At 40.1% G+C, this 25,636-nt stretch overlaps 2 protein-coding genes across 5 annotated transcripts in view; one reads left to right on the top strand and one right to left on the bottom strand.

The window, feature by feature from the left end:
• On the top strand, window positions 1-19,705 carry LOC120583983 (zinc finger protein 14 homolog). Of its 3 annotated transcripts, none has more exons than XM_039839541.1 (5): window positions 1-142; window positions 4,111-4,185; window positions 7,082-7,208; window positions 8,306-8,404; window positions 15,825-19,705. In XM_039839541.1, the coding sequence occupies exons 2-5, from the start codon at window positions 4,177-4,179 to the stop codon at window positions 17,189-17,191; spliced, it is 1,602 nt and encodes a 533-aa protein (XP_039695475.1). In that variant the 5' UTR covers window positions 1-142; window positions 4,111-4,176; the 3' UTR covers window positions 17,192-19,705. The 3 variants fall into 3 exon arrangements, with proteins under 3 accessions (XP_039695475.1, XP_039695478.1, XP_039695477.1); XM_039839544.1 differs by having other exon boundaries at window positions 8,309-8,404; XM_039839543.1 differs by lacking the exon at window positions 1-142 and adding an exon at window positions 1,269-3,964.
• ZNF568 (zinc finger protein 568) overlaps window positions 13,427-25,636 on the bottom strand; it is a 26,862-nt gene continuing 14,652 nt past the window's right edge. The window contains exon 5 of one of the 2 annotated variants that reach the window (XM_039839509.1): window positions 13,427-13,922. In XM_039839509.1, the coding sequence (XP_039695443.1) occupies window positions 13,828-13,922 (95 nt within the window). In that variant the 3' untranslated portion in view covers window positions 13,427-13,827. Of the gene's footprint in view, window positions 13,923-24,209; window positions 24,583-25,636 lie in introns of those variants that run through there. The other variant, XM_039839508.1, reaches the window with a different exon arrangement.

Consider the following 25,636-nt stretch of genomic DNA (forward strand, 5'->3'; position numbering starts at 1 on the left):
TCCAGCCCAGGCACCGGGCCGCGCGTGCGCAGTCGGGGCAGCCGTGGGGGCGGGGCTAGGGCCCGCCCCGCGCGGACTACATTTCCCACAGGCCTCTGCGCGGCCTTTCTAACGGCTTCCTCCGCGGCGTCTTCCACGGGAGGTGAGTGAGTTGGTCGCGCGCGCCGAGGGCATCGGCGCGGGGGCGGCGCGGGGGCGGCGCGGGCCGCCGTGTGAACCCGGGTGCGGTGACTTGGGGTTCGTGCCGCCGGCTGGTTCTAGGCTCCCTGATGCTGCTTCTGCGCTCCCGCCTCAGGGCCGCGCGGGTCTGGCGGCCCGGAATGGCTCCGAGTGAAACGTACGAGGCGCGGAGCGAAGGCCGCCGGCGGCGAGGCGCGGTCCCGCGGCCTGCAGGCCCCGGCGCCACGGCCTGAGCCGACGCCCCCGGGGAGGGCCGCGAGCCCGGGGGCGGTCTCCAGCCCCGCAGCCCGCCTCTCCGGGACCGGGGATGGCCGGCGTCACCCGCGCCCCTAGCGACTTGCTTGGGGCTCCGTGCGGCGGGTGGTGGGGCCAGGCGGGAGTGAGGGGGCGACCCGAGTCAGCCAGCCTGCGCCCAGTGCCCCACAGGGCTCGGTGTCTCAGGGCGACCGTCCCCAAACCTGCGCTCTTCAGGAAAGGAGCGAGAGAGAGAGGGCGACAGACAGACATGACATTTATTAGATATGTCTACCCGTAGGTACATACCTATTTCAGGATGAGTTTGTGTTCGCTCTTTGTTCCACAAAGTGTACTTTGTTTGTTTTTCCGGACACGGGAATATTTGCTCTTCCTGTGATAGTGAAGATCGGGGCGGACCGAAGAGAGAGAAGTCAGCTTTGCCATTAATGAGGCCTGGAGAGGAGAGAGAGAAAGCCAGCTGCAAAATTAATAGGAAACATTATTTTCCCCCAGCTCATGCAGCCGTTCTAAAATGCCATGAAGGCTTTTGCTTTGAGAAACTACCGCTTTCTCAACAAGGACGTGCTCCAGACCCTCTTTGCCATTTTTATTTTATGGCCGGGGAGACCCAGTTGCTAAATTACCCTCTCTTCATGGTGATTCTCAATCTCCAGTTAATCCTTGCCTCTACTAACCTCACTTCAGAAACAGCGACCATTCCAGAATTGTCCCCCTGCATCCCCAGTCCTTCAGTTGGTACTCAACTCTGCAGGAGAGCTTTTCTCTCCTCCATCGCATTCCAGCCATTCCTGTGGAATTCCTTCCCTTTCTTGAGTAAATAAATCTGGCTATACAGGCTTGTTCCGTGTAGAGTTTTTAACAGAGAGGTCTGTGTTAACAAGGGAAGGGATCATTAGTAGAAGGGAAACAAAGATGTTAGTAGAAATTTCAAAAGAGGTTCAAAGTTTTTGACAGCATGAGTTTGTTTCAGGCCACATATTTACGTGGTTTTAAGAGAGGCAGTGTTTTGTAGTGGCAATAATATAGATTATGGAACTAGATTACTAGGGTTCTAAGGCCTAAACCTGCCACTTAGAACTGAGTGAACTTGGGGTATTTTATTTTATCTCTGTGCCACAGTTTGCTCATCTGTAAAAAGAAGGTAATGATAGAGCCTACTGTATAGGATCGCTATAAATAGATGTAAAGTCCTCAGATAATGCTTGACACAATGTTCAGTAGATTTTGTTGTTACTATTATGTTGCAATACCATATTTTTCTCATCCAAATCCGAAAATCGTGAGGATTTTGCCACATCTGTGTCATCCATCCGCGTACCCCTCTTTTGTAAATTGTTAATCGGGGAATTGCCTCTCGACATGAGGCTTTGAAACTTATCAGTTAGCATTTTAAGAAAGAGCAGGGCTTAGAAGCTCAATTTTTTTATGGAAAAAAAAGCAGAAGAAAATTTAATGATTATACAAAAATATATTCATCTTCAAAGATATAGCTGCCTTTCGCTAAATGTCTATTTGCTGCTTTAAGTGCTTTTATATGTAATGTCTTATTTAATCCTCACAATGGCCCTTTGATATAGGATCTGTAGTTATCACCATTTTATACAGGACGAAACTAAGGCTAAAGAATTGAGTAACATGTCCAAGATCACACAGTAACTTTCAGAGCTGAGATTTATATCCCGGAATTCTGGCAGCGAGCCTATATTTGTCATCACGACAGTATACCAAGTCTTATCACTACATATACTTAAAATCCTTCCTACCTTAGTAATTCATCGTAATGGAGGGAGGAGATGTTAATCCAAGGACAGCAAGCACTGTTGAGTTATGTCCAGATTGTACTGCAGCTCCGGGGTCTCTGTGACGGGAAATGGGTTTCATACAGTAAGATGTATGCCTTACAGTTTTCATTTTTGCGATGAAGTGTGCAAGGTGAGACTGGGAAGACAAGACGATCCAGCAGCTGTTGGGGTGCTTCACAGGCATCTTAGCCCAAAGGATTGCTTCAGAAGTAAAAGAACCCCATTTGTCAGGAAGAGGAGGCAGCAGGGAGACTGCCATCGGTACCGAAAGTATAGATCAGAGACTTTCTGCCAAATTTTCTACATAGTACTCCAACACACGTGGGCAAATTAAATCATAGAGTTGGTTCATGAATTGGAAGCTGAAATTAAAATGTCACTCAGGAAAAATAGCAGCTGTTTTTAAAGTATTCTGGGCTGCTTTTCTTAGTTCAACAGAAGACTCAAAACCTTGATGTGGGTAGTCTCTGGAGTATTCATATACTTCAGGTTCACACTATATTTAATATTCCCGGCTGTCACTGTAAACATTTTAACTGGTCCTTCTAGGCATACGTGTGATTTTTTTTTAAACAGCTTCACTCATTTCATCGAAATTGGCAGCATCATAACTTTTTAATATTTGCATGGTTTTCAATTGTTTAATCATTTCTCCAATTAGATTCTTTTCAGCTTTTGTCCATTATAAACCATATCGGCTAGCATGCCACTGCAAACATCTTTATGTACACATACAAATAGTTCCTTTAATCGCAGCAGTGGAGTTTCTGGTTTGCAGGGTTTTTGGGGTTACAGGGTTTAAATGATGCTTCACAAGTTCTAAATTTGGACTGACCTAGTGTCTATTTCCCTGTGCCCTTGCTAACATGGGGCATCACTGTTCTTTTAGATCTCCCAATTCAGTAACTGTAAAAAGATTGTTTCTGGTTGCTTTAACGAGCATCCCCTCAATCAGTAGTGAAGGTTAGTATCTTTTGAAAGGTTATTACTATTTTTTAGTGAGCTGCCCTTGCTCAGCTTTCCCTCGGTGAAGTAGAAACCCTCGCTTTCAGAGGCAAAAACCAAAGTCGAAAGATGGCTTTTCAGTTAGAGAAATTGGGATTCAAAACAAAACAAAGCTCTGTCTGTCACTTAATAACCGTGAATTTGGGCAAATGATACGACCCCTGAGCATCGGTTTCTTGAGCTGTTGAAAAGAGAACTCCATTGCAGGACAGTGCTGAGGATCAGTGAGTGGTGTGTATAAAGCCTCCATCACATTCGAGTTCTCAGTGTATGTTTGTCGTTGACCAGCTGCGGTGGTCATGAGTCCCCTCCTGCCCAGCTCCGATGCTGAAGGAGGAGGAGTGGCACAGGGCGTCCAGGTATGAGAGGTTCTGACTGGGAAACGGGTGGGGAGTTGTCTTGGCTCGGGAAAGGCCGGCGCAGCTTTACAGTGGCAGGAGCTGCCAGGCTCAGTCCGTGTGGTTTTCAGTCTTTGAGTCTAGGAAGTTCAGGCAGAATCCTGGGGGCTCGAAGGAGGTTCTGTTTGGTTGGCGTGGCCCTTTCTCAGCCCCGAAAAGTTGTACTAGAGAAAGGAAGAACTGCCCGGGACAAGTCTGAATAATATTAGACCCCACTGCCAGCTGTGGAACTCGCCTGAGATCCTGCAGAAGTATCTGGTCTTCTACACCACGCCCATTATTGTGTATTGGGTTTCTTCAGACTCCCTGAACTCCCCTCAGGTTTGTGTGGGTGTGGGGTCAGTGTAGGGGTAGTGGTGCGGAAGAGTTTGGAAGCAGGAGTGGAAGAGGAAAAAGCTTGTATTAGCATAAGTCATTTTGGGAGCTCTGAGCACGTCTGGTTTCATGGCTGCTTCTCCTTCTTCCAGGTCTGGCTTATCTAAACTGCAGTTCTCCAACTGGAAAGCTTGAGAGGGGCCGACCAGTTTGAAACGATGGCCCATGTAAGTTGACGTTTCTTTCTCTTTTTTGAGATACTGTCAGTTTCTAGGTTATGCGTGCATACTCATTCCTTATCCTGAAATTTCCTGTTTAACAGAACTCCATCCAAGAACCTGCTCTAGTTCTCATTCCCGTGAGGGCTGGGGACAAATAGCCCGATATCCTCTCCATGTGCTCTTCCTCAAGAGCTATGAGAGAACAAAAAGCTTCAGGAAAACACATGCGTTCTCTGCAGAATGTTCCCCCCGTTATCATTTTCTGATAGAACAGCTTTGATTTTAATGCTTAAACTTCAGAGAAAGTAGATCTCTCTGAATACAGTGATTTTTTAGTCTAGTTTTACGTAGGAAAAATTGACGTTCCTAATACACGATTTGACATTTTTTAAAACTTTTGAACTTTTTATTGACATAGAATATACATAGAGCAAAGTGCACATATCAAAAGTGTACAGCTGAATGAATTTTTATAAATTGAGTACATTTATGCTACCAGCACCCCGGTCCAGAAAGAGAATATTAACTAGCACTTGAGAGGCCTCCTTTCAGCCCCTTCCTACCTACGTGGTCCCAATGTAACCCCTGTCCTGAGGTCAAATACTATAAATTAATATTCTCTATTTTTAGAACTTTATAAAGTGAAATTGGATAGTTCAGTGCAACAATTTTAAAAACAACGTGCAGCAAGAATCTCGTTTTATTCCAAATAGAATTGCTAGACCGTTAAAACCATCTGCAGGTGTTTCGAAATGCACACAAGCATCATGGTGCATGTGAGTCATTCCCACCATTACGTTCTCGTTGGAAATGCATTTCACTATGTAGCCCTTGTTTCGCCTAGTATAAAATTAATTCCTAAAACGTTGGAAGTGTTTAAAAAAAAAAACTAGAGAAACAAAGCAAGTGAGAAAAGTGAATTCAGTAAAAAAGACAATGAAAATACTGACCGATGTGTAATATAATTCTATACGGGGGGGAGATACAAAGCAAGTTGGAGGATCGAAATTGACGTATACCGCAGTATAATTCTTTGATTCGAAATGATGAGAAAATAGGCACCTGGTCAGTAATGTAGTGTTAGAATATCTGATTTTTAGGAATGGATTATTGATATTAAGCGGAGATCCCGGTTTTGAACTTTCCTTGAAAGTCTGTGGTTTGGTGAAAGAATTTCATCCTATTTGACTGCTGTAGGGAAAACTCCAGGCTTCTCCACAGACCTCAGTTTCCCAAGCACGTAAGATGAGATTTAATGTTGACTGGTCTCAGTCTCTATAAAGCTCTTAGGATTGTGTAGATTAGATAGGGATGTGATAGGGCTTTGTACTTTAAGGCCTAAAATTTCATTTACTGCCTTGGTATCTTTATCAAGGGTCCAGAGGCCTAACCATGAGTTCTCCTGCTCTCACCAGAGATACCTGCCACCCAGCAGAAAAGACTCCCTACTGGCTAGTTCCCCTATAAGCCAGACCAGCTAATCCCCTCCTAGTCCTTAACGTAATGGGTACCCCACCACCACCACCGCTGCCTGCAGAGTTTTGCAGACAAGCCAATCACACCTCCCGTGGAAACCAGTGAACACCTCACCTTTTTCCTACAAAGCCTGCCTCCCACAGACCCTGCTTGTTCAATGTATTCCTGAGTGCAACCCCTGTGCGGCCCTGCATGACATGGGGTGTCCTCCACCCCTGGACTGTGAGTACGTATAACTAATGAACTGGTGGCGATCTCATCTGTGTGGTGTCGGGTATCCAGCCATCTCATGCTACCGAGGGTGAAGGGTCCCTCTCTCTCCAGTGGATGAATAGGAGACAATCAGAACAGGACTGCAGTAGAGTGACCAAGCATTCTCTCGGGGAAACCCTGAGAGACGAGTACCAGGAGCACGTCCACTGTGTAGCTGTACAGGTGTGCTGGTCCAGAGTGGGGTATCTCAGCCTCGAAACTGTTACTATTTCGAGCCAGAGAATCTTTTGCTGTAGAGGGCCATCCTCTGTGTTGCCAGGTGTCTGAAGGTGTGCCTGGCCTCCACCAGTTAGACGCCCTTAACACCGACACCCTCCTCCCCGAGTCGTGACAGTCAGAATTGTCTTCAGACACTGCCATCTGTCTTCGGGGGAGTAAAATTAGTCCTCATTGAAAACCACTGGTCCAGACTGATGTCTTCACGATTCGGTAGCCCCTGACTCAGGAATGGGGAAAGGTGTTTATTGAGGGATGATGGTTGATAAAAGAGTAAGAGGGTCATCCAGATGCATAAGTAAGTATCAGATAACGTAGACTGTGAGAGCCGAGGATGACTTTTGAGATTATATTGAAATAAAACATCTAAATAGAAAAAAAAAGATTGAAATTATTTAAAATGTGGACTGTCGTGGAGCCAATTTTAGAAAGTTTGCTAAAGAATTGGTCATAACAGGGAAAGTATTTATAATAAAATCTGACTTTATGATGGACTTGAGTCTGTTTTCTTAGAGATTTTATAGTACATCCAGGATAAATTTTTATCAGTGTTTTTTCCTGCGCATTAAAGAAAAAAGATAGAAGACCTCGAATTTCTTAAGAATTTTTGGCGTCAACACAGCTTAAAGAAAGCTATGTACCGTTTCAGTTAATTGGAATTTTTTTCGGTTATTATTATATTCATTTCCAGATATGTGTGGGTAAAAATTTCATCTGCAGCCTCAGGACTATTCAAGACATGTAGCGCTCTGCTTCAGTGACTGATTTTTTTTTTACTATTTCCTGTGCATGTCGTAAGTTTTCAGCCCTACCCTCTTTGCTGCCATGTGGCCCCCTCTCTGCGATGCAATCCTCGATCGCCTTTCTTTCTATTTAAAAAGTATTTTGTTTATTTTCGCAAGAAATAAATTAAGGGTTTTTTTTCTTTTATTTTTAGGGTTCAGTGACATTCAGGGACGTGGCCATAGACTTCTCACAGGAAGAATGGGAATTCCTGGACTCAGCTCAGAGGGACTTATATAGGGATGTGATGTGGGAGAATTATAGCAACTTCATTTCACTAGGTAAGGCTGTTTATCCCAAATTACATTGGCCTTCTCTACTGTCAATTTAGGACAGTGTTTTGAGAAACTAGATAAATTCTGTCTCTGTGTTCCAAAGGAATGGTTTAAGCTTCGTTAGGTTAGAAATAGGTCCCTCCGTTTAACACGCCATCACTCCCATCCTGCTAGGTCCTTCATACTTTTCAGGCTGTGTAATTTTCTCATTTCATTAATATACAGGGGGCTGTATTTGAAGTCTAGGTTGCTTACAACAGAAGCATCATTCAAGAAACCAGATTTCACATTGTATTTGACCTCAGAAGTGATGTAGGTGCTTAACACACCTTTCTAATCTACCTTCATAGAGAGTTCTAGTCACAAGGGTTCCGAGTCTCTAAAAATGGGAGCCTATAGAACTTATATGATATGACGTGGATCCGCAAAGTGCACGTAAAACTCAGTTAAATGTTTAAATGTATTGTTTCCTAAAACAGACATATTCACTTCTACCTACTTTGTGACTGAAAGTTAAAATTTAAGAATGTTTCCTTGTAACATCGAATGAATATTCTAGAAAGGATATGAGAATGTCACAGAAAGGAAAATTATAATAATAACAGCTAATACTTCATAAACACATTATGTGTATAAATACATATATAACTATATATATTTGTGCTTAGGCCCTATTCTGAGCATTGTTCATTATTAATTAATCCTCACAACTCTGTGAGGAATATACTATTACTATCCTCATTTCAGATGAGAAAACTTAGGCACAATAGGTTAATAATTTGCCAATGTAACACAGCAGCAAAGGCAGTATTTGAACCCAGGCAGTCGGATCCAGATTTTGTTTTCTCAACTACTACACAAGAGTGTCTCTCAATAGAGCATGTATGAGTTTAAATTATATTAAGGGCTTTTCTTGACTATTTGGTGTCTATTTCTTATGGTCCTGAGGTCGCCATAGTATGAGTGTTCTTCAACTCCCTTGCATTTCCTTGCTCTTAGGCTTTATAAAATACCATTTTGATCTGTAATTAATTGTAAATCTAACCGAATCTGAATCTAAGGACTTTAGGGCTTCTAATTTCATGTCACATTTTTCTTTTAAGCAGGACCGTCCATTTCTAAACCAGACGTGGTTACATTATTGGATGAAGGGAAAGAGCCCTGGATGGTTGTGAGAGAAGGGATAAGCAGACACTACCCTGGTGAGTGAGGGCTTAGCAGGTGTGGGGAAGTCATTAAGGTCATAGCTAAGCTGGTTAGGGTAAAGGCACACCCTTTAGATGTCCTTGGGGATGTCTCTTCAAAAGCCCATGGCCCGTGGAGAAAAGGCCTGGGACTTGGGATGCAAATTAAAATCTTTTAAGCCTGGACTAGCAAAGGAACTTTCTGTTGACCTTGGTGACAGCTCTCTGTTTCTCATGTCTCGTGTTTTCTCTCCTGCTTCAAAAAGAGAGGAGCTGTTCTCAGTAGAAGGGAAAAAATGATAAATATAAAAGCTGAAATCAACAGAAGAGAAAAATAAAAGAAGTAGAGAAAATTAATAAAGCCAAGAGTTAATTTCTTGAAAAGATCAACCAAGTTGGTAAACACCTAACTTGATTAATCAAGAGGAAAAGACAAATTACTGTCAGGAGTAGAAGAGGGGTTTTCACTTCATATCCTATAACCATTAAAAGAATAATAAGAAAATGCTACGAGTAACTTTATGCTTGTAAATTTGACAAATTTAAAAATTCCTTGAAAAATACAACTTACCAGAACTGACACAAGAGAAAGAAAATATAGATTAACCTTATATCTATTAGAGAAATTGAATTTATTATCAGAAATCTTTCCACAAAGTAAACATCAGGCCCGGATGATTTCATTGTGTATTCCATTTACTATTTAAGGAAGAAGTAAGAGCAGTGTTACACACATTTCTGTAGAAAAAGAAAGAACGTTTTCCAACTCATTTTATGAGACCGCGTAACCCTTATACCGTGATCTGACAAAGATACTACAAAAAAGCCCCCCAAAACTCCAAAACCACAGACTCATCATTTATGAACATAGATATACAATTTTTAACAAAATATTTGCAAACCAAATTCAGTATTAAAAATGATCCAGTAGAGTTTATTCCAGAAATGCAAGCTTGGTTTAACATTCAAAAATAATGAGTGGAATTCTCTCTCCCTCTTATAAGGCCACCAATACTATCTAATTACTAATCCATCCTTATGACTTTATTTAACTTAAATTACATCTTTCTAGCTTCTGTTTTTTTATTTATGTCTTTCATTATCTAAAAATGTATTCATTAATTTAGTCAGCCAATACTTCAGTGTCCGATTTGAACCAGATACTGTGCTATAGACACCAGCGGAACAATTGCGATCATTCAGGTCCCAGAAGTCATATTGCTTACATTTTAATAGGATTAAGGAACCTGAGTAAATAAGTAAATAGATAAATAATATTAGGAAGTGACAAGTATTATTAAGGAAAGTGAGAATATAATAATGTTATATGTCAGTTAATATGTCAACATAAAATGTATTATATGTCAACAACCTGCAATTTAAAAAAAGGCTCATTAAAACAACATTAAATCAGCATCATATACATTGATGTGAAGTTGAAAATTCATTGTTGCAGTAAAGATACTAAGCTTCATCAAAGAAAAAGACAAGCAAACAAATTGGCAGGTGTAAACGGGTTTGTTTTCAGGTGGTCAGGGCTTTTGAGGAGTTGATACTAGAGCGGAGACAGGCGAAAAGAGTTCAGGCCATGAGACTATCTAAAGCAAGACAGTCCTATCAGAACAGTAAAGGCAGAGGCCTTGGGTGGAGGCAGAAGTTTGTATGTTGAGGAATAGTAAGAAGGCCAGGATGATAAGAATGATTATTCCAAAGGTAAGTGAAAAACAGAATAATGAGATGAAGTCAGAAAACTTAGCTGACTGTACGTTATGGGGGAAGGCGTGCGACTTTAAGTGCGGTAGACAGCTATTGGAGATTTTTGAGAAGAGAAGTGACATGAGTTGATTTGTCTTGTAATTAATTATCCGTCTGGAGAACAGAGTGAATAGGCACCAGATGGGCAGTAGGAAGACCAAGTAGGAGCCTGTTTCATTTGTGCCAGTGGAAGATGATAGTGGTTTTGAATAGGATGGTGATGGTTGGAGGTAGGGAGGTGTCAGCACTGTACCGGAGGCACATGGAACAGCTCACTTTTTGCCAGATTTCTTAATCCCACCTGGAGCCAGAGGGCCCTTCCTCACCAGCGTTTGCTTTTATGATTTAGTTTTGTTTTTCTTTCTTTCCAGGTCTCTCTTTGGTTTATTTATTTACTTATTTTTTGGTTTATTCTGTATTGTATTCCACAAGCAAGGCTCATAGTTCCTAATGCAATTTACATGCTAATTTACTTTATTCAGATACACAGGCACACACATGTTTAAGTTTAGAATAACAACACCAATATTGTTACCACCAGTATGTTTACTGAAAAATTTAAATACTTTTGTTCAGGTTTTTTTTTTTTTTTTAATCAATATACTATTTTAATTATCGAAGTTTTTTTTGGAATGCTTTTAATAACTTGGGGTATTCCTTTTCATTCCTCTCTTCAGGTTTTTAAAAATTATTCTTGGTTGTTTATTTTTCCAAACGGATTTTTGAATCATGTCTAATTCTAGAGCAATTAAGTCCATTGGTATTTTTTATTTAGATTGCATTATTTTTGTTCTACCTCTCTGTTTGTCTAATATGCATCTGTTGGATCTTACAGCAAGATTGCATTTCTGAGGGGCATTAAAGAAAACAATTAGACTAGCATATTCTGATAAAAGACTAATTTTGTAGTTCTAGAGGAAAAGAAATTATGTTCTTCCTCCTTCAGTAGAATTTTCTACTGAGAGACAATCCTAGAATGTTGATAAAAAATGTAAGCCAGCTTATGGTTACCCTTCTTATGCATTTGGGATTCCTTAGGGAGGAACCACGTCATGGTTTTTCCTATGAAAGTTGGTTAACCCAAAGCAGGGCCAGCACTTCCTCTGGTGTAAGGGGAGTGTCTCCAAATGTTGCAGTGCAGGTAGAGTCATATCCTCATCTCTTTGGTTGTCCTGCTGAGATATCCTCCAGACCTTTCTGTATTATGAGGTCACCTGGCGTTATCCAAATAAATAGATTGGACGGTCTCCTGAAAGCTGACGTGGATTTAGGGCATCATCTACTCAGTCTTATCAGTGGCAGCTGTGTACATTCGTGACTAGAAAATCTCAAGCAAAAATTGCCCTAATCGTTTAAGACACACACTTAAAAAGCCATTTTTACAAATATATTTAAAACGTAGTGCTGATCCTTAATTCAAATCACTCTAGTATTATTACATTGCGTCAGGTAACCTGCAGGCTTTTTCTGGTCTAGGCGATAATCTGGTGACTAAAGAAAGCTATTACAAATTAATACAGGCAGAGAGAAAAACTGCTTTGAATTCATTATTAACTATTTCCGAACAAGAAAAAAGAAGTAAAATATGGGTGACTCAGGGGAAAAGACACTTCACTTTTTTTTTTTTTTTGTAAATATACTTCATGTTTACGGCAGTTTTAGGTTCACAGCAAAATTGAGCTGGAGGTACAGAGAATTTCCACACACTCCATGAGGATGGCATTATTTTTATTAATTAGTGGGAAGCACCATCTCGTGTGTTTATATTTTTCACTTTTTCAGGTAGTTTATTGATGATTATGTAATTTGCATACATCAAAATCCACTCCAGTTTAGTGTCCAGTTTTAGGAATTTTAGCAAATGCATACACTTGTGTAACTGGCACCACAGTCAAGTTTTAGAACAGTTCTGAAGCTTCCTTATGTGCCCGATGTTTCCTCACTAAGTCAGATGTAGATTTTGGGCTAAGAAATATGTTTTTTATCATGTTAAGCAAGTAACCATATATTCCTGTTATTTCGAGTGCTTTTTTAAAAATAAGGAATGAGTGCGATTTGAATTAAGATGCCTTTCCATTGTCCGTGGAAATAATCATATGAATTTTACCCTTAGAGTAATGAGTCTGATGAATTATTTTGGTAGATTTTTCTAATATTAAAGTGCCTTTGCTTTCCTAGAATAAGCCACATTTAATTATATTTTCTTTCCATGTGCTCAAGGAGTTTTTGCATGAATTTTCATAAGTGACATTGACATATAATTTTCCTTTACTATGTTTTTTTTTTTCCCATCGAGGTATAATTGTTCCTTTACTGGACTTTTATTCCTTTTTAAACTCATTTAAAAATAACTTGGAATTTTTTCTTTTTTAAATGTTCTGGGTCACTTTAAATATGATTGGACTATGTGCTTTCTAAAGTTTTGATAATCTTCAAAATAATTTTTGAGGTAGGTTTTTGACTATTTTCTCTATATTAGAAAATTACCCTTTTTGGCATAGTAGTTTCTTATGATTTTCAAAATGCTGTTTTATTAATTACTCGTTAGTGTCAAGAACTGTGAAGGATCTGCAGTTTTACTTTACTTGCAAGCTTAACAAGTTAGCCTGCCACAGTGTCATGGATGCTGGCAGAAGACACAAGACTCCTAAGCCAAAAACAGGATTCTGTTGCTCACAGCCCAACAGGCAGCGTGAGCATCAGCATATTTGCATCATTTCTTTGCACCCAAATTCCATGGGGGTGCCATGGATGGGTGTAGATAGATACCTGAACAGGCTGTGAGCTTTGTTACAGGAGAGGAACCCTGAGCCTCTTTAGAGAACCCGACCTTTTCTTTGAGGGAGATAGCAACCTTTATTATGTGGAACAGTTAGCAAACCTGCCTGTTGAGATACTCTCTCTCCCTTCCTAGACTGTTTGTTACACAAACATTCTTGAAAAGATAGCCCACAACAAAGGTCGTCGAAAGATGTGCAAAAACGTGAGACCCCTGATTAGTTGTCTCTGAGTGCATAGTTGCTGTTTTTTATTTTGTTTGAATACTTTTCTTTTTATCTTTGTTATCTTAACTAATGGCTAATATTATTTCATTAATTTTTTTAAAAAACAACCTGGGTTTGTGGATTAATTTTTTTCTGTTATCTAATTAAATTCTGCTTTTATTTTCATTTTTTCCCTTTTTCTAGGTTACTCAGTATATTTTGTTCTGTTTCTAACTTGTGTGGAGTACTCATATATTTTCATTTCTATTACACTAAGAATTTAAATGTATCAATGAATTTTCTATGATCTGTAGCTCTATTTCGTAGTTTCTAGAAATGTGGTGTTTTCAATATTCTCTAGAAATTCTACAGCTTCAGTAGAGAGTTTTTAAAATTTGAAGCGAAGATGTCTCTCGGTTTTATTACTTCTCATTCTTTGACACTTTTATACATTTATACATTGAACTTGCAGAAAAAACACTTCCCATCTCTTCTGTCCCGTCTCCTTCCATCTCTTTGCTCACCTCATTCCACATTTCGATTTTCTTCATGTAAGTCCCCCAGCCGAATTATTATCTGAGAGCCCATATCCAGCATAGCTTTTGTTTTACTCTCTTGCACTCAAGTGATTCGAAGCCCCCTTCCATATTTGGTAGTTATTCCGATATAATCAATATTTACCGTTGCAGTTTGCTCAGGACTTCATAAGCCTGTCAATATTAGCATGACTGAAAAATATTTGAGATTTTCTGGGAAATACAAAAGTTGCTTTGGATATGCAGAGTGGAAAGGAGTACCTAGGACAGATAGGAAGGAACAAAGTTTGAGTAAATGTAGGATTGATAAGTAGTAGTATAAACTCTACTGGAGATGTCATTACAGTGCAGTGTCAAAGGTTAGAGACAGATGTACATATTAACGATTACATAATAATGGGAGTTAAATGAGTAACATCTATGGTGTATTTGGGGTTCATTAATGGGAAATGAATTTAGAGATTGTTTCTGCTACTGGGAAACTAACAGAATAACAAATGAGAAAATTAATAAATTCATTATTCCAAAATTGGGGAGGGTGGTACAAAGAAGAGCAGTAGATGCTGGGATAGAGCATAAAGTGCATAGACTTAAATATGATCAGCGGGACTAGCTTTATGAAGATGTGATTTTTTAAAAATAAATTTATTTATTTAAATTAGTTTCAAGTATACGGTACATTGGTTAGACATCTATATTATTCATAAAACGATTTCCCCCAGTGCTCCCTCCTTCCCTGGCCCTCCACTTAGCCATCATATTAATGCTAACTGCGTTCCCTGTGGTGTGCTCCCCATCCCTGTACCCAACTATCAACTACTAATTTGTATGAAAATGTGATTTTCGATTTGAGATCTGAGGGATGAAAAGAAGCCAACCATTCAAAGTCAGAGGATTTCTCAAAGAAGGAGCAACCTGTGAACAGTCGTATTCAGTGGGAACAGTTGTAGCGCACTCAGTGTATGTAGTGCTGAAAAGAGGCCTTTGTGGCGTGAACAGAGAGAGTAAACAGGACAGGAGCTGATCACCAGAAGCCTTATTATCCCTGCTCAGTTATTTATATTTTATTCTAATCGTGAAGAGAAATCATTGAAAATATTTAAATAGAGAGACTCAAACATTGATCAGCCTCAGAATTATTTGTCGGAGAATATAATTAAGAACAAAATAAAAACCCTAGTCTTGTAGCTTTTGTTTCAGTCGGTTAAAAATACCTCTGTATAGTTTTAACAGATCTTCAGGGGATTCTTATCCACATCTAAATCAGGCCTCCATCGCTATAACTTGTTTCCCCAATCCCCAGGCTCACCTCCTTCCCTGGACTTTCCTTATTGTTTCCTTTTCCTTTTGTTGAAATGTTCGAGACTAAAGTCTGGTCCATAATATAATTAATAATCCAGAATACAAATTAGCTTAATAGTGATGCAAAATAGGGAATGATAGATCTCAGTATTGCGGAAGTTAGTTGGTTCGCTACTAACTAGCAGAAATGCCACTTTTCGTACTTGAATGAAGCCAGAATAGTAGTGGGTTTATACCATTCAACAGTAAAGGCAAAAACCTTCAGTTTGATGCTTTGTTAGGAGCCCTGCCTCCCCTACATTACGAAATAAATGCCTGCACCCAGGGATCCCTCCCAGAGATGTATACAGTCAACCTTGCATGGCTCCTGGCCAAAGACATATAGCACTTCACCCGATTCCCACTTTAGTGGTAGCCCCACTGGCTCAGGGCTTTATTTTCATGTGCAATGACTCAGTGCCTGAAATCCACCATTTCTACTTCATGTTTGTGCATTTAATATCCACGAAGTGGCCTTCAGCCAGGCTTAAGGTGCCTTTTGGGTTCCCCTGAGATACCAATTACTATATTTGTCAGTGCTCTGCTAAAGAAGTTGCATAGATTTGAGTGGTCTTCTCCAGCCCTATTTTCTTCATAAATCCTAATTTTCGGTGTGTAATTTTGCAGGAGATAGATTTTTTTGTTTTGTTTTGTTTTAGGTACACATATGTGGTATTGTAGCAGAAATGCTTGTGTTCTAGAGATATCCGATTCATTCACTCGTAACAGGCATTCTTTTCAGTGCCTTTTATTTCTCTATAGACGTTTTCTTTCTTCTGGAACAGGAAAATGGCATGTGTTTGCTTTCTTGTTTCCTTTCAGATTTGGAGTCCAGATACGGGATCAATACTTTCTCTCCAGAAAAGGATATTTATGAAATATATTCATTCCACTGGGAGGTAATGGAAAGAATTAAAAGCTATAGCCTTCAGGACTCCATTTTTACAAACGATTGGCAATGCAAAAGCAAGATTGAGGGGCCAAAGGAACCACAAGAGGGATATTTTGGGCAAGTGAAAATTACTTCCGAAAAAATGACCTCTTACAAAAAGCATAATTTTCTTGCTGAATATCAGAGAATTCACAATGGAGAAAAGTTATATGAATGTAAGGAATGTAGGAAGACCTTCATTCGTCGCTCCACACTTAGTCAGCACCTGAGAATTCATACTGGTGAGAAACCTTACAAATGTAAGGAATGTGGGCAGGCTTTTAGACAGCGCGCGCACCTTATTCGACATCACAAACTTCATACTGGTGAGAAACCCTATGAGTGTAAGGAATGTGGGAAGGCTTTTACAGTGCTCCAGGAGCTTACTCAACATCAGAGACTTCATACTGGCGAGAAGCCCTATGAATGTAAGGAATGTGGGAAGGCCTTTCGAGTACATCAGCAACTTGCTCGCCATCAGAGAATTCACACTGGTGAGAAACCCTACGAATGTAAGGCATGTGGGAAGACCTTTAGGCAGTGTACACACCTTACTCGACATCAGAGACTTCATACTGCTGAGAAGCTCTACGAATGTAAGGAATGTGGGAAAGCCTTCGTATGTAGTCCAGATCTTAGGGTACATCAGAAAATTCATTTTGGTGAGAAGCCCTATGAATGTAAGGAGTGTGGAAAGGCTTTTAGAATATGCCAGCAACTTACTGTCCATCAAAGTATTCACACTGGTGAGAAACCCTATGAATGTAAGGAATGTGGGAAGGCCTTTCGGTTAAGACAGCAACTTGTTCGCCATCAGAGAATTCATACGCGTGAGAAGCCCTACGAATGCATGGAGTGTTGGAAGACCTTCAGTAGTTACTCGCAACTTATTTCACATCAGAGCATTCATATTGGCGAGAGACCTTATGAATGTGAAGAATGCGGGAAGGCCTTCAGACTGCTCTCGCAACTGACTCAGCATCAGAGCATTCACACTGGTGAGAAGCCTTACGAATGTAAGGAATGTAGAAAGCCTTTTAGACTCCTCTCCCAGCTGACTCAGCATCAGAGTATTCATACTGGCGAGAAACCTTATGGCTGTAAGGAATGCGGTAAGGCTTTCAGACTTTATTCATTTCTCACTCAACACCAGAGAATTCACACAGGTGAGAAACCCTACAAATGCAAGGAATGTAAGAAGGCCTTTAGACAGCATTCACACCTTACTCAACATCAGAAAATTCATAATGGAATTTAATACAAGAAAGCTTTCAAATGTATAGCATGTTACAGAACATCAGAAGGTTAACTTTTGAGAAAAGTTGTTTCATGCTCCCATCTAAGCGTAAGAAATTGTACGTTACAGAAAAAAGCGTTGCTTTGAAAGCCATCCTTCACCATTCAAACATTGTTTATCTTAAGCAAATTTATGTGAGAGAATAATAACGAATGTAGGAAAATTTTTAGCTTTATCGTTTCCATTTCACTCTTAACTAGTGTGTTACTAGACAAGGTACTTAAACTTCTGTGCCTCATTTTGCTCACTTGTAAAATAGCGATAATAGTACCCGTGTATGTTATTTATTGGTCTGTAATAAGTTATCAAGCTTAAGAGCTTAAAATAATACACACTTATTATCTTGCAATTTCTATAGGTCAGGAGTCTTGGCATAACTTAGTTGGGTTTTCTGCTTCAGGGTCTCAAGGCTAAAATTAAGGTTTTCGCTGGGGCTGAGTCTCAACTAAAGCCTCTGTTGGGGAAGGGATCCACTTCCAACCTCACGTGGCTTTTGGCTGGATGCGTTTTCCTGAGGACTATTGCACTGAGGTCCTCGGTTTCTGACTGACTGCGGGCTGAAGGTTGACCTTCAGTTCCTTGCCACATGGGCCTCTTCAGCATGGCTGCTTACTTCATCAAAGCATGCAAGCCAAGAAGGCAGTAAGAGTCTGCCAGCATCATAGAAGTTGTAATCTTGCCTAGTCTAATCACTGAAGGGATATTTCATCACTTTTGCTGTCTTCTGCTCTCTGGAAGCAAATTACTAGGTTGCCCCACACTCAAGGGAAGAGGATTACACAAGAGTCTGAATACCAGGAGGCCGGGACCATTGGGGCCAATTCAGAGTCAGCCTGCCACACCGTAATAGATTTGTAAGGATTAAGTAGTTGATAACTTGGAAAAATAGCAGCCACATAGCATGTTTTTTGTAAATATGTGTAATTGTTGTCATCAGTGAAGTCATACAAAAGGGATGTTCCGTAGACAGACAATGTAGAAAAGCCTCCCGTCGGGCTGCTCAGCACTTAGTGAATTTAAGATAATTTATTCTGGATAAAACCTAGGAGGTTGTATCGAATGTGAGAAGTTCTCCATCACATAAACTGCATCAGAAATTTCATGCTGAAAACCTTATGAATTTCATGAATATGAGGTTATTAAGAGTACTTAAGAATCAAAGAGAAACGTGACATTATTTTCCCATAATAAAGTCCCAAAAGGAAATGATTTATAATCCCTATTGTCTGAGTACCATCCAAGATCAATTAGAAACTATCAAAGAGATGGCGAAAAGGAAACTAACCACTTGGAAATTTAATAATGTCTGTGCATGTTCATGTGTGTGTATTTGTGTATAAAACTCCTGTATAAAAGAAAACATCATTTCATTAAAGATTGTACTTTATCTTGTTCAAATTGCTCCGTCAGCCAGTGGAAATTGGGTCTTTACGTGACCCCACTAGTAGGTATACAGTTTCTTGGTTGTGGCTGTACAGTTTGGTCAGCTATTGATGATGCTTGGGTACCAGCTTATTCTGATAAGTAAGTGGGGGAATCATTTATTTTGCTTTTCCCATGTGAACCAAGTTTTATGGCCACCAAAAGCTCATCAGAGTGGCTTTTAAATCTAACGAGTAAATAGATTGATAGGGTTAGAAAAATCACAATTTTCTAGTTTCCTACTGGAATAATGGGTCAAAAAAAATGATCTTCAATGGATATTAAAACTATTACGTGAAAGATTTTATAGTGAGAACATTACAGTGGATTTATCAAGCTGAACACTTCTGAGCCCTCTGATCAATTTTAACCTCTATAAAAGGAGACTGTTAGACAGTATGTACCACCTGATATAATGCAGTATAACACACCGCTGCTTACAGAGCCTTATTGCCAGAATTATGAACTGAAGGAATGAAACACGTAAGTCCGATTCTTTGAACCAAGAATTTGGAGAATAGATGAACAAAGCAATGGCACCACAAGGAAGCAGCCAAGCAGATCCAGATGTGCAAAATTCTACAAAACAACATGCTTTCCCCAACCAAGTGGCGTGAAAAAGAAAAGAAAGGCACTGTTAACAGATTAAAAGAGACGTAAGCGGCATATCGACTAAATTCAATGTGTGGGCATTACCTAGTTTGAACAAAATGTAAAAAGACATTTTGGAGACGATGGAGGAAAGGTGGACATGCACTGAGTATTAGATGATATTTAGAAATAATAATTTTGTTAGGGATGATAACATCAATGTGATTATTAAGAAATAAGAGCTCCCGTGTGTTAGAGATACATGCTTACATGTTTATGAAATGACAGAATATCCAAATTTAAAAAAAGAATTGGCAAAGTGAACCGGAAAAGAAATTGGCAAAATGTTGATAATTATGGAAGTGGAGTGGTTTGTATGTATGTGGGGGTTCATTGTTCTAATATTTCTACTTTCCTGTGTGTTTGAAAGTTTCAATAAAATGTTTAAAATCAAAACTGAAATTATAGACTGCTTAGAAATTATTCGTAATGAGATGCCTGCATATCTAAACTTGTCAGCTATCAAGTTCTGTTCAGTGAGAAGCGAGTGCCCTTTAATGTGTTAAGGAAACTTTGTTTGTGGGCCCAGTCTTCGTCATCTTTAGTCACAGCAAGCAACTCTGGGTCTGTCACAAAGCTAAATGTAATGCTTATCGATTTAAAGTAAATATATAGTTTTTGTTACATATACGTATTTCAGTCCCTGTTTTATTTAATGCCTGCCAGATTTTGTCGGAAGATGTCCTATCTGTTGGTGTAAAGGTTTTTCTCTCTTAATTTTTTGATATAATGAATTATATAAATTTCTTGACAAATTCAGTTTCCACACCCAGTCTTAGGTTCAGTAATTCAGCAGTTCCGTGGAATCATTGTCATGCCTATTGGTGAAAGCATTCCTCCATTTGGACCCATTTGGCAGGGCACAGGCTGCGGATGGACTGGGCTGTAGGGGACCCCTCCCAGGAGGCCGTGGTCTGCACACCTGGTGGCTTTGGTCTGAGTCTGACTGAGCACCACCCGGGGTTACACCCAAGGACAGCACAGCTAAAGGGCAGACTGGGCAGGCACCAGAGCAAATCCTGCTCGATAGGGGCACAGCGGCCCCTCCACTATAGTCACAGCCAGTGACTACACAACCAGTTGGTCCTCACAACCAATCAGCCTGACCGTCAGTTCTCTCACTGATCTGCAAACAGCAGCTTAGGCTCAACTACAACAGAGAGCACACAACCCATACAAGGGACACACCTGGAGCACCCGGCTCAGGTAGCCAAGGAGACTGTGCCATGGGGCCCCACAGCACACCCACTACATAAGGCCACTCTCCTAAGACCAGGAGACATCGCAACTCTACCTAACACATAGAAATGAAACAGGGAGGCAGCCAAAATGGGGAGACATTGAAACATGTCTCGAATGAAAAAACAACAACGCTTCAGAAAAAGAACTAAACAAAATGGAGATAAGTAATCTACCAGATACAGAGTTCAAAACACTGGTTATAAGGATGCTCAGTGAACTTAGGGGAAGAGTAGATGAACTTAGAATTTTAACAAAGAGATAGAAAACAAAAAAGAACCAGTCAGAAATGAAAATACAATAACTAAAATGAATAATACCTTATGCAGGACTTGTTGATTAATGAAGTAGAGGATCGAATCAGCAATTTAGAAGATAAAGTAGCAGAAAACAATCAGAACATCAAATCTGTGGGCATAATATTCTGCTATTATCTTTTGAATGCCCATACTCCCCAACCCCGTGACCATCTATCAACTACTAATTTGTACTTCTTTAACCCTTCACCCCATTCTCCCAGCCCCACAACCCCCCTCCCCTCTGTCCGTCACCAAATTGTCCTCTATATTTGTGAATCTGTTTTTGATTAGTTTGTTCTTTTTGTTCCTTAGATTCCACAAGAAGTGAAATCACATGGCATTTATCTTTCTCTGTCTGACTTATTTCACTCAGCATAGTAACCTTTAGGTCCATCCATGTCATTGCAAATGGTAGGATTTCATTTTTTAATGGCTGAGTTATATTCCATTGTATAAATGAACCATGACTTCTTTGATTCAGATAATTGGATAATTGTCTGTTGATGGGCATTTAGGTTGCTTCCATATCCTGGCTATTGTAAATTGTGCTGCCATGAATATTGGGGTGCATGGATCTTTACAAATTGTTTGTTTTCTTTGGCTAGATACCCAGAAGTGCAATTGCTGGGTGAAAAATATGTCCATTTTTAATTTTCTGAGAAACTTCCAGATGGTTTTCATAGCGGCTGTACCAATTGGCAATCCCACAAACAATGTATGAGGGGTCCCTTTTCTCTGCATCCTTGCCAACAATTGTTCTTTGATTTATTGATGATAGCCATTCTTACAGGTGTGAGGTGATATCTCATTGTGGTTTTCATTTGCATTTCTTTGATGATTCATAACCTTGAGCATCTTTTCATGTCTGTTGGCCATCTGTATTTCCTCTTTGGAGAAGTATCTGTTCAGGTCTTCTGCCCATTTTTTAATTGCATTGTTTATTTGTTATTGTTGAGTTGTATGAGTTCTTTAAATATTTTAGATATTAACCTCTCATCAGATGTATCATTAGTGAATATCTTCTCCCAATCAGTCAGTTGTCTTTTTGTCGATGGTTTCCTTTGCTGTACAAAAACTTTTTAGTTGGATATAATCCCATTTATTTTTTCTTTTGTTGCCCGGTTTTTATTATATCCTTTTTTATGGTTTTTCTTTGTTGAAGTTCTGAGTTCTTTTATTCTACTCCCAAGTTCATTGAACATCCTTATAACCAGTGTTTTGAATCCTGTATCAGGTAGATTGCTTGTCTCCATTTTGTTTAGTTCTTTTTCTAGAGATTTGTTCTATTTTTTCATTTTGGATGTTTGTTGCCTCATTTTGGCTGACTTGCTGCATTTGTTTCTATGTATTAGGTAATCTGCTATGTCTGCCAGACTTGACCAAGTGTCCTCATGTAGAAGGTGTCCGATGAAGCTCAATGGCACAGACTCCCTTTTCAATTGGCTGGGTATTTATTCCAAGGTGTCTCCTGTGTGGGTTGTGTGTGCCCTCCTGTTAATAGTTGGGCCTCAGTTACTGCTGACACATCAGAGGGTGGGTTTGACCCTCACGCTGACTGGCTGTGACTACAAGCAGATGAGCTGCTGTGTGGGGCTGAACTCATGGAGCAAGAGTCACTTTAGTGGGGCTCTGGTGCCGGTTGAGGCCACCCTAAAGATGTCAGTTGTGGTGGTAGGTGGTGCTCTGGTACAGTTTGAATCTTGCCACCGGGTATGTTGAATCTGGAACCTCTTGGGAGGGGTTGCTGTGCTACTTGTACAGGACTAGGGCCCCTTAGTACATGCTACAAGTTGATCTGTGGTCGGTTGCCAATTGTGCTATACTTTAAGGCACTTGAGAGAGGCTACGATGTGAACTGAAATTGGCTGCCACTTGCATGAGCTTAGAACTCATAGTGGGCACTATGGTGAGTGCTGAGGCCAGCTGCTACTGTGTCCAGCTTCTTGCCACTTAGTTGGGATTATATTATAGGCCGAGACTGGCTGCCACTCATGCTGGGTTTGGGGCCACCCAAGAGTTATGTTAAAATGTAAGTTGAGACTGGACACTACTAATGCCGTGCTTGAACCCGCTTGGCAGGAACTACAATGTATGCCGAGTTTGGCCATTGCTTGTGTGTGGTTTCTATACTTTCGAAACAAACAGTCTGTAGTGTGAGATGAGGCAGCCATCACTTGTGAGAGATTTGTGGACTTTGGAAAAAATCTGCAGCACAAACCCAGGGCAGCCACCACTCACATGGGGTTTGTAGTCGTTTGAGTCTGCAGCATGAGCCAAGGCAGGCTGCTCCTGTGGAGTTGCTGGGAGAGGCTCAGGCTGAGCAAGTGAGTTGGGTGGGGTAGTCTAAAGATTGCAAGGGTGGGGCAAACAGTGTTAGCCAGGTCGATGGAGAGCACAGTTACAGCGCCTGCCTGCACTGGGCTGGCTGAGTGGAAGGAGAGTTCAACAAAGGAAATGCCCGCTAGCACTTCCAAGCCCAGAAAGTTGGCCCGACCTCTGCCCCTCCAGCCCTCAACTGGTTAGTCAATTTAGTTCCTCCCTGTATGTCCCTGGTGCTTTTTGAGCTGCACCCCCTGCACTGGAAGTTAGAGCAAGTGAGTCTGTTCACTGGCCCTTTAAGATCAGCATGTTTTGGTCTCCAAAAGCCTTTTGTCTCTCTGGGATACAGTCCTCACTAATTTTCACAGCCAGATGTTACAGGGATTTCTCTTCCTGGCGCCGCCCTGGGTTGGGGAGCACAGTGTGGGGCTGGGACCCCTCACTACTTATGGATGACCTCCACAGCTGAGACATCCCTCCCATTTATTAATCACACCACAGGTGCGGGACCTGCCTGGTCTGCATCTCTGACCCTCCTGCCTGTCTTGATGTGGCTTCTTTTTTATATCCTTAGTAGCAGAAATTTTATTCAGCTAATCTTCAGGTGTCCTGCGGTGGTTTTTCTATAAAATTTAGTTTTAATTTTGATTTGCTCATGGGAGGAGGCAATCTCAGCATTTAATCTCTCCTCTTGACCAGAAAATAGCAGTTCTTAAAGAATGGTCTGGGAAACCTAGGCATCCCTTAGATCAAAATAATTTTCATATTAATTCCAAGACTTCATTTTCCTTTTTCACTCTCATTCTGTGTACAGTGAAATTTTCCAGTCTACATGACATGTGACATTGCTCAAAACTGAAGGCAGAAGCAAATGAGAACCCATCTGTCTTCCATAAGACCTCTAAAGGTATTTGCAAAAGTGTATTACAATGCCACTCTTACGTATTTTTGTTTGGGATAATTTTTTTTCCCATAAAATGTTATTTGTGTTAACATGTAATGAATTTATTAAAATTTAACAAATTAACATTTTTTAAAATTTCAGTTTGAGAATTATTGTTGCAAAAACAGTCCACTAACTTAGTCAGGTTCCCTGGAATACAGAATCTGACATGGAAATGTATGATGAGGTTTATGAGGAAAAGCTGTTGGGAATATTACCTAGATGGAAATGAGGGAAGCTGAATTGAGCGGAAGGCGAAGTCGAACTGTGATGCAGTCGTGATACGCTGGGGACCTCTAGAACTGAGATAGCTCTTCGGAATTGTTCTAAATAGAGGGAAAGGAGGCCAGGATGCCCTCACGGAGGCCGTGTAACTTTGCACAATGCAGCTCCCTTCATCCGGGGGAAATTCCCAAGAGGAACTTGTGAGTTGCTGGTAGTCAATATTTTCATCAGTTGACAGCACAAATGCCTCAGTCTAGGTTACACTCTAGAGCTCCTCAGAGATCAGGCTGAAATCACTCATGGCAGCCTATGGCTGACATCACATCCTTGACTTTTTTCTCTTTCCTGTCCTACTTCCTCCATGGCCTTACACTTTTACTGGGAGCACTTAACAAATCCTCATCTCTAGTCTGCTTCTGGGAAACACAATATTCTCTTCACAATAACTCAACACATATTCCTAATAGTTAGCTATAAATCCCACAAATGTTTTCAAATAATGCAAGACACACTGAGAGTGTAGGAATCGTTAGTTTACCATGATACCGTCAAATGTACACAAAATCACATCTGATTTGTCACATTGCCATTGGATTATCAAATTTTTAATAATTACATATTTACTTAAATGTAAAACACGATTGCAAGATGGATCCTGTCTTCAGAAATGTTAAAATGTAAAAAAAGCATCATAAGATTAACAAAATATGGTAATTTCATGTTATACAGTAAATAGGACTATCACTTCTTTCTGATTACTAATTTTCTGGAAATATTTTTGATAAAATAGCTCAGCACCTGATAGGGCATATGAACCCATTATAACATTTTTTCTATGGGCATAGGCTTCCTTTAGCCCATAAATTCTGAAAAATAACTACAAAACACTATTAAGACATCCATATTACCATTGCATATCATTAACTTTTAAGATTTTATATCCTATCTATCTTTAAGGCATAAAAATTACAAGTAAAGATAAAGGCTCCTTTTGATCAATACCCTCAATCCTAATCTCCTGCCAGAGACTATGCTAACAATAATTTGAGATGCATCTTCTGGTTCATTGTAAATAGTTTTACATACACATTTCAATAATAAAAACAGTTGTCTTTTGTGACTTCATTCCAATTTACATGATCTTGATTTTTAACTCAACATTCTTTTAGAGAACTACCCATGTTACAAGATACAGATCTAGTCCATTGCTTTTAATTGCTGTTTACTATTCCATTATTTGAATACACCATATTTTACTCATCCATTATCCCATTGATATTTAGGTTGTTTTCAATTGATATATATCAT

The sequence above is a fragment of the Pteropus medius genome, unplaced genomic scaffold (assembly GCF_902729225.1).
Source record: "Pteropus medius unplaced genomic scaffold, Ma_sr-lr_union100, whole genome shotgun sequence".
Classification (NCBI taxonomy): Eukaryota; Metazoa; Chordata; class Mammalia; order Chiroptera; family Pteropodidae; genus Pteropus; species Pteropus medius.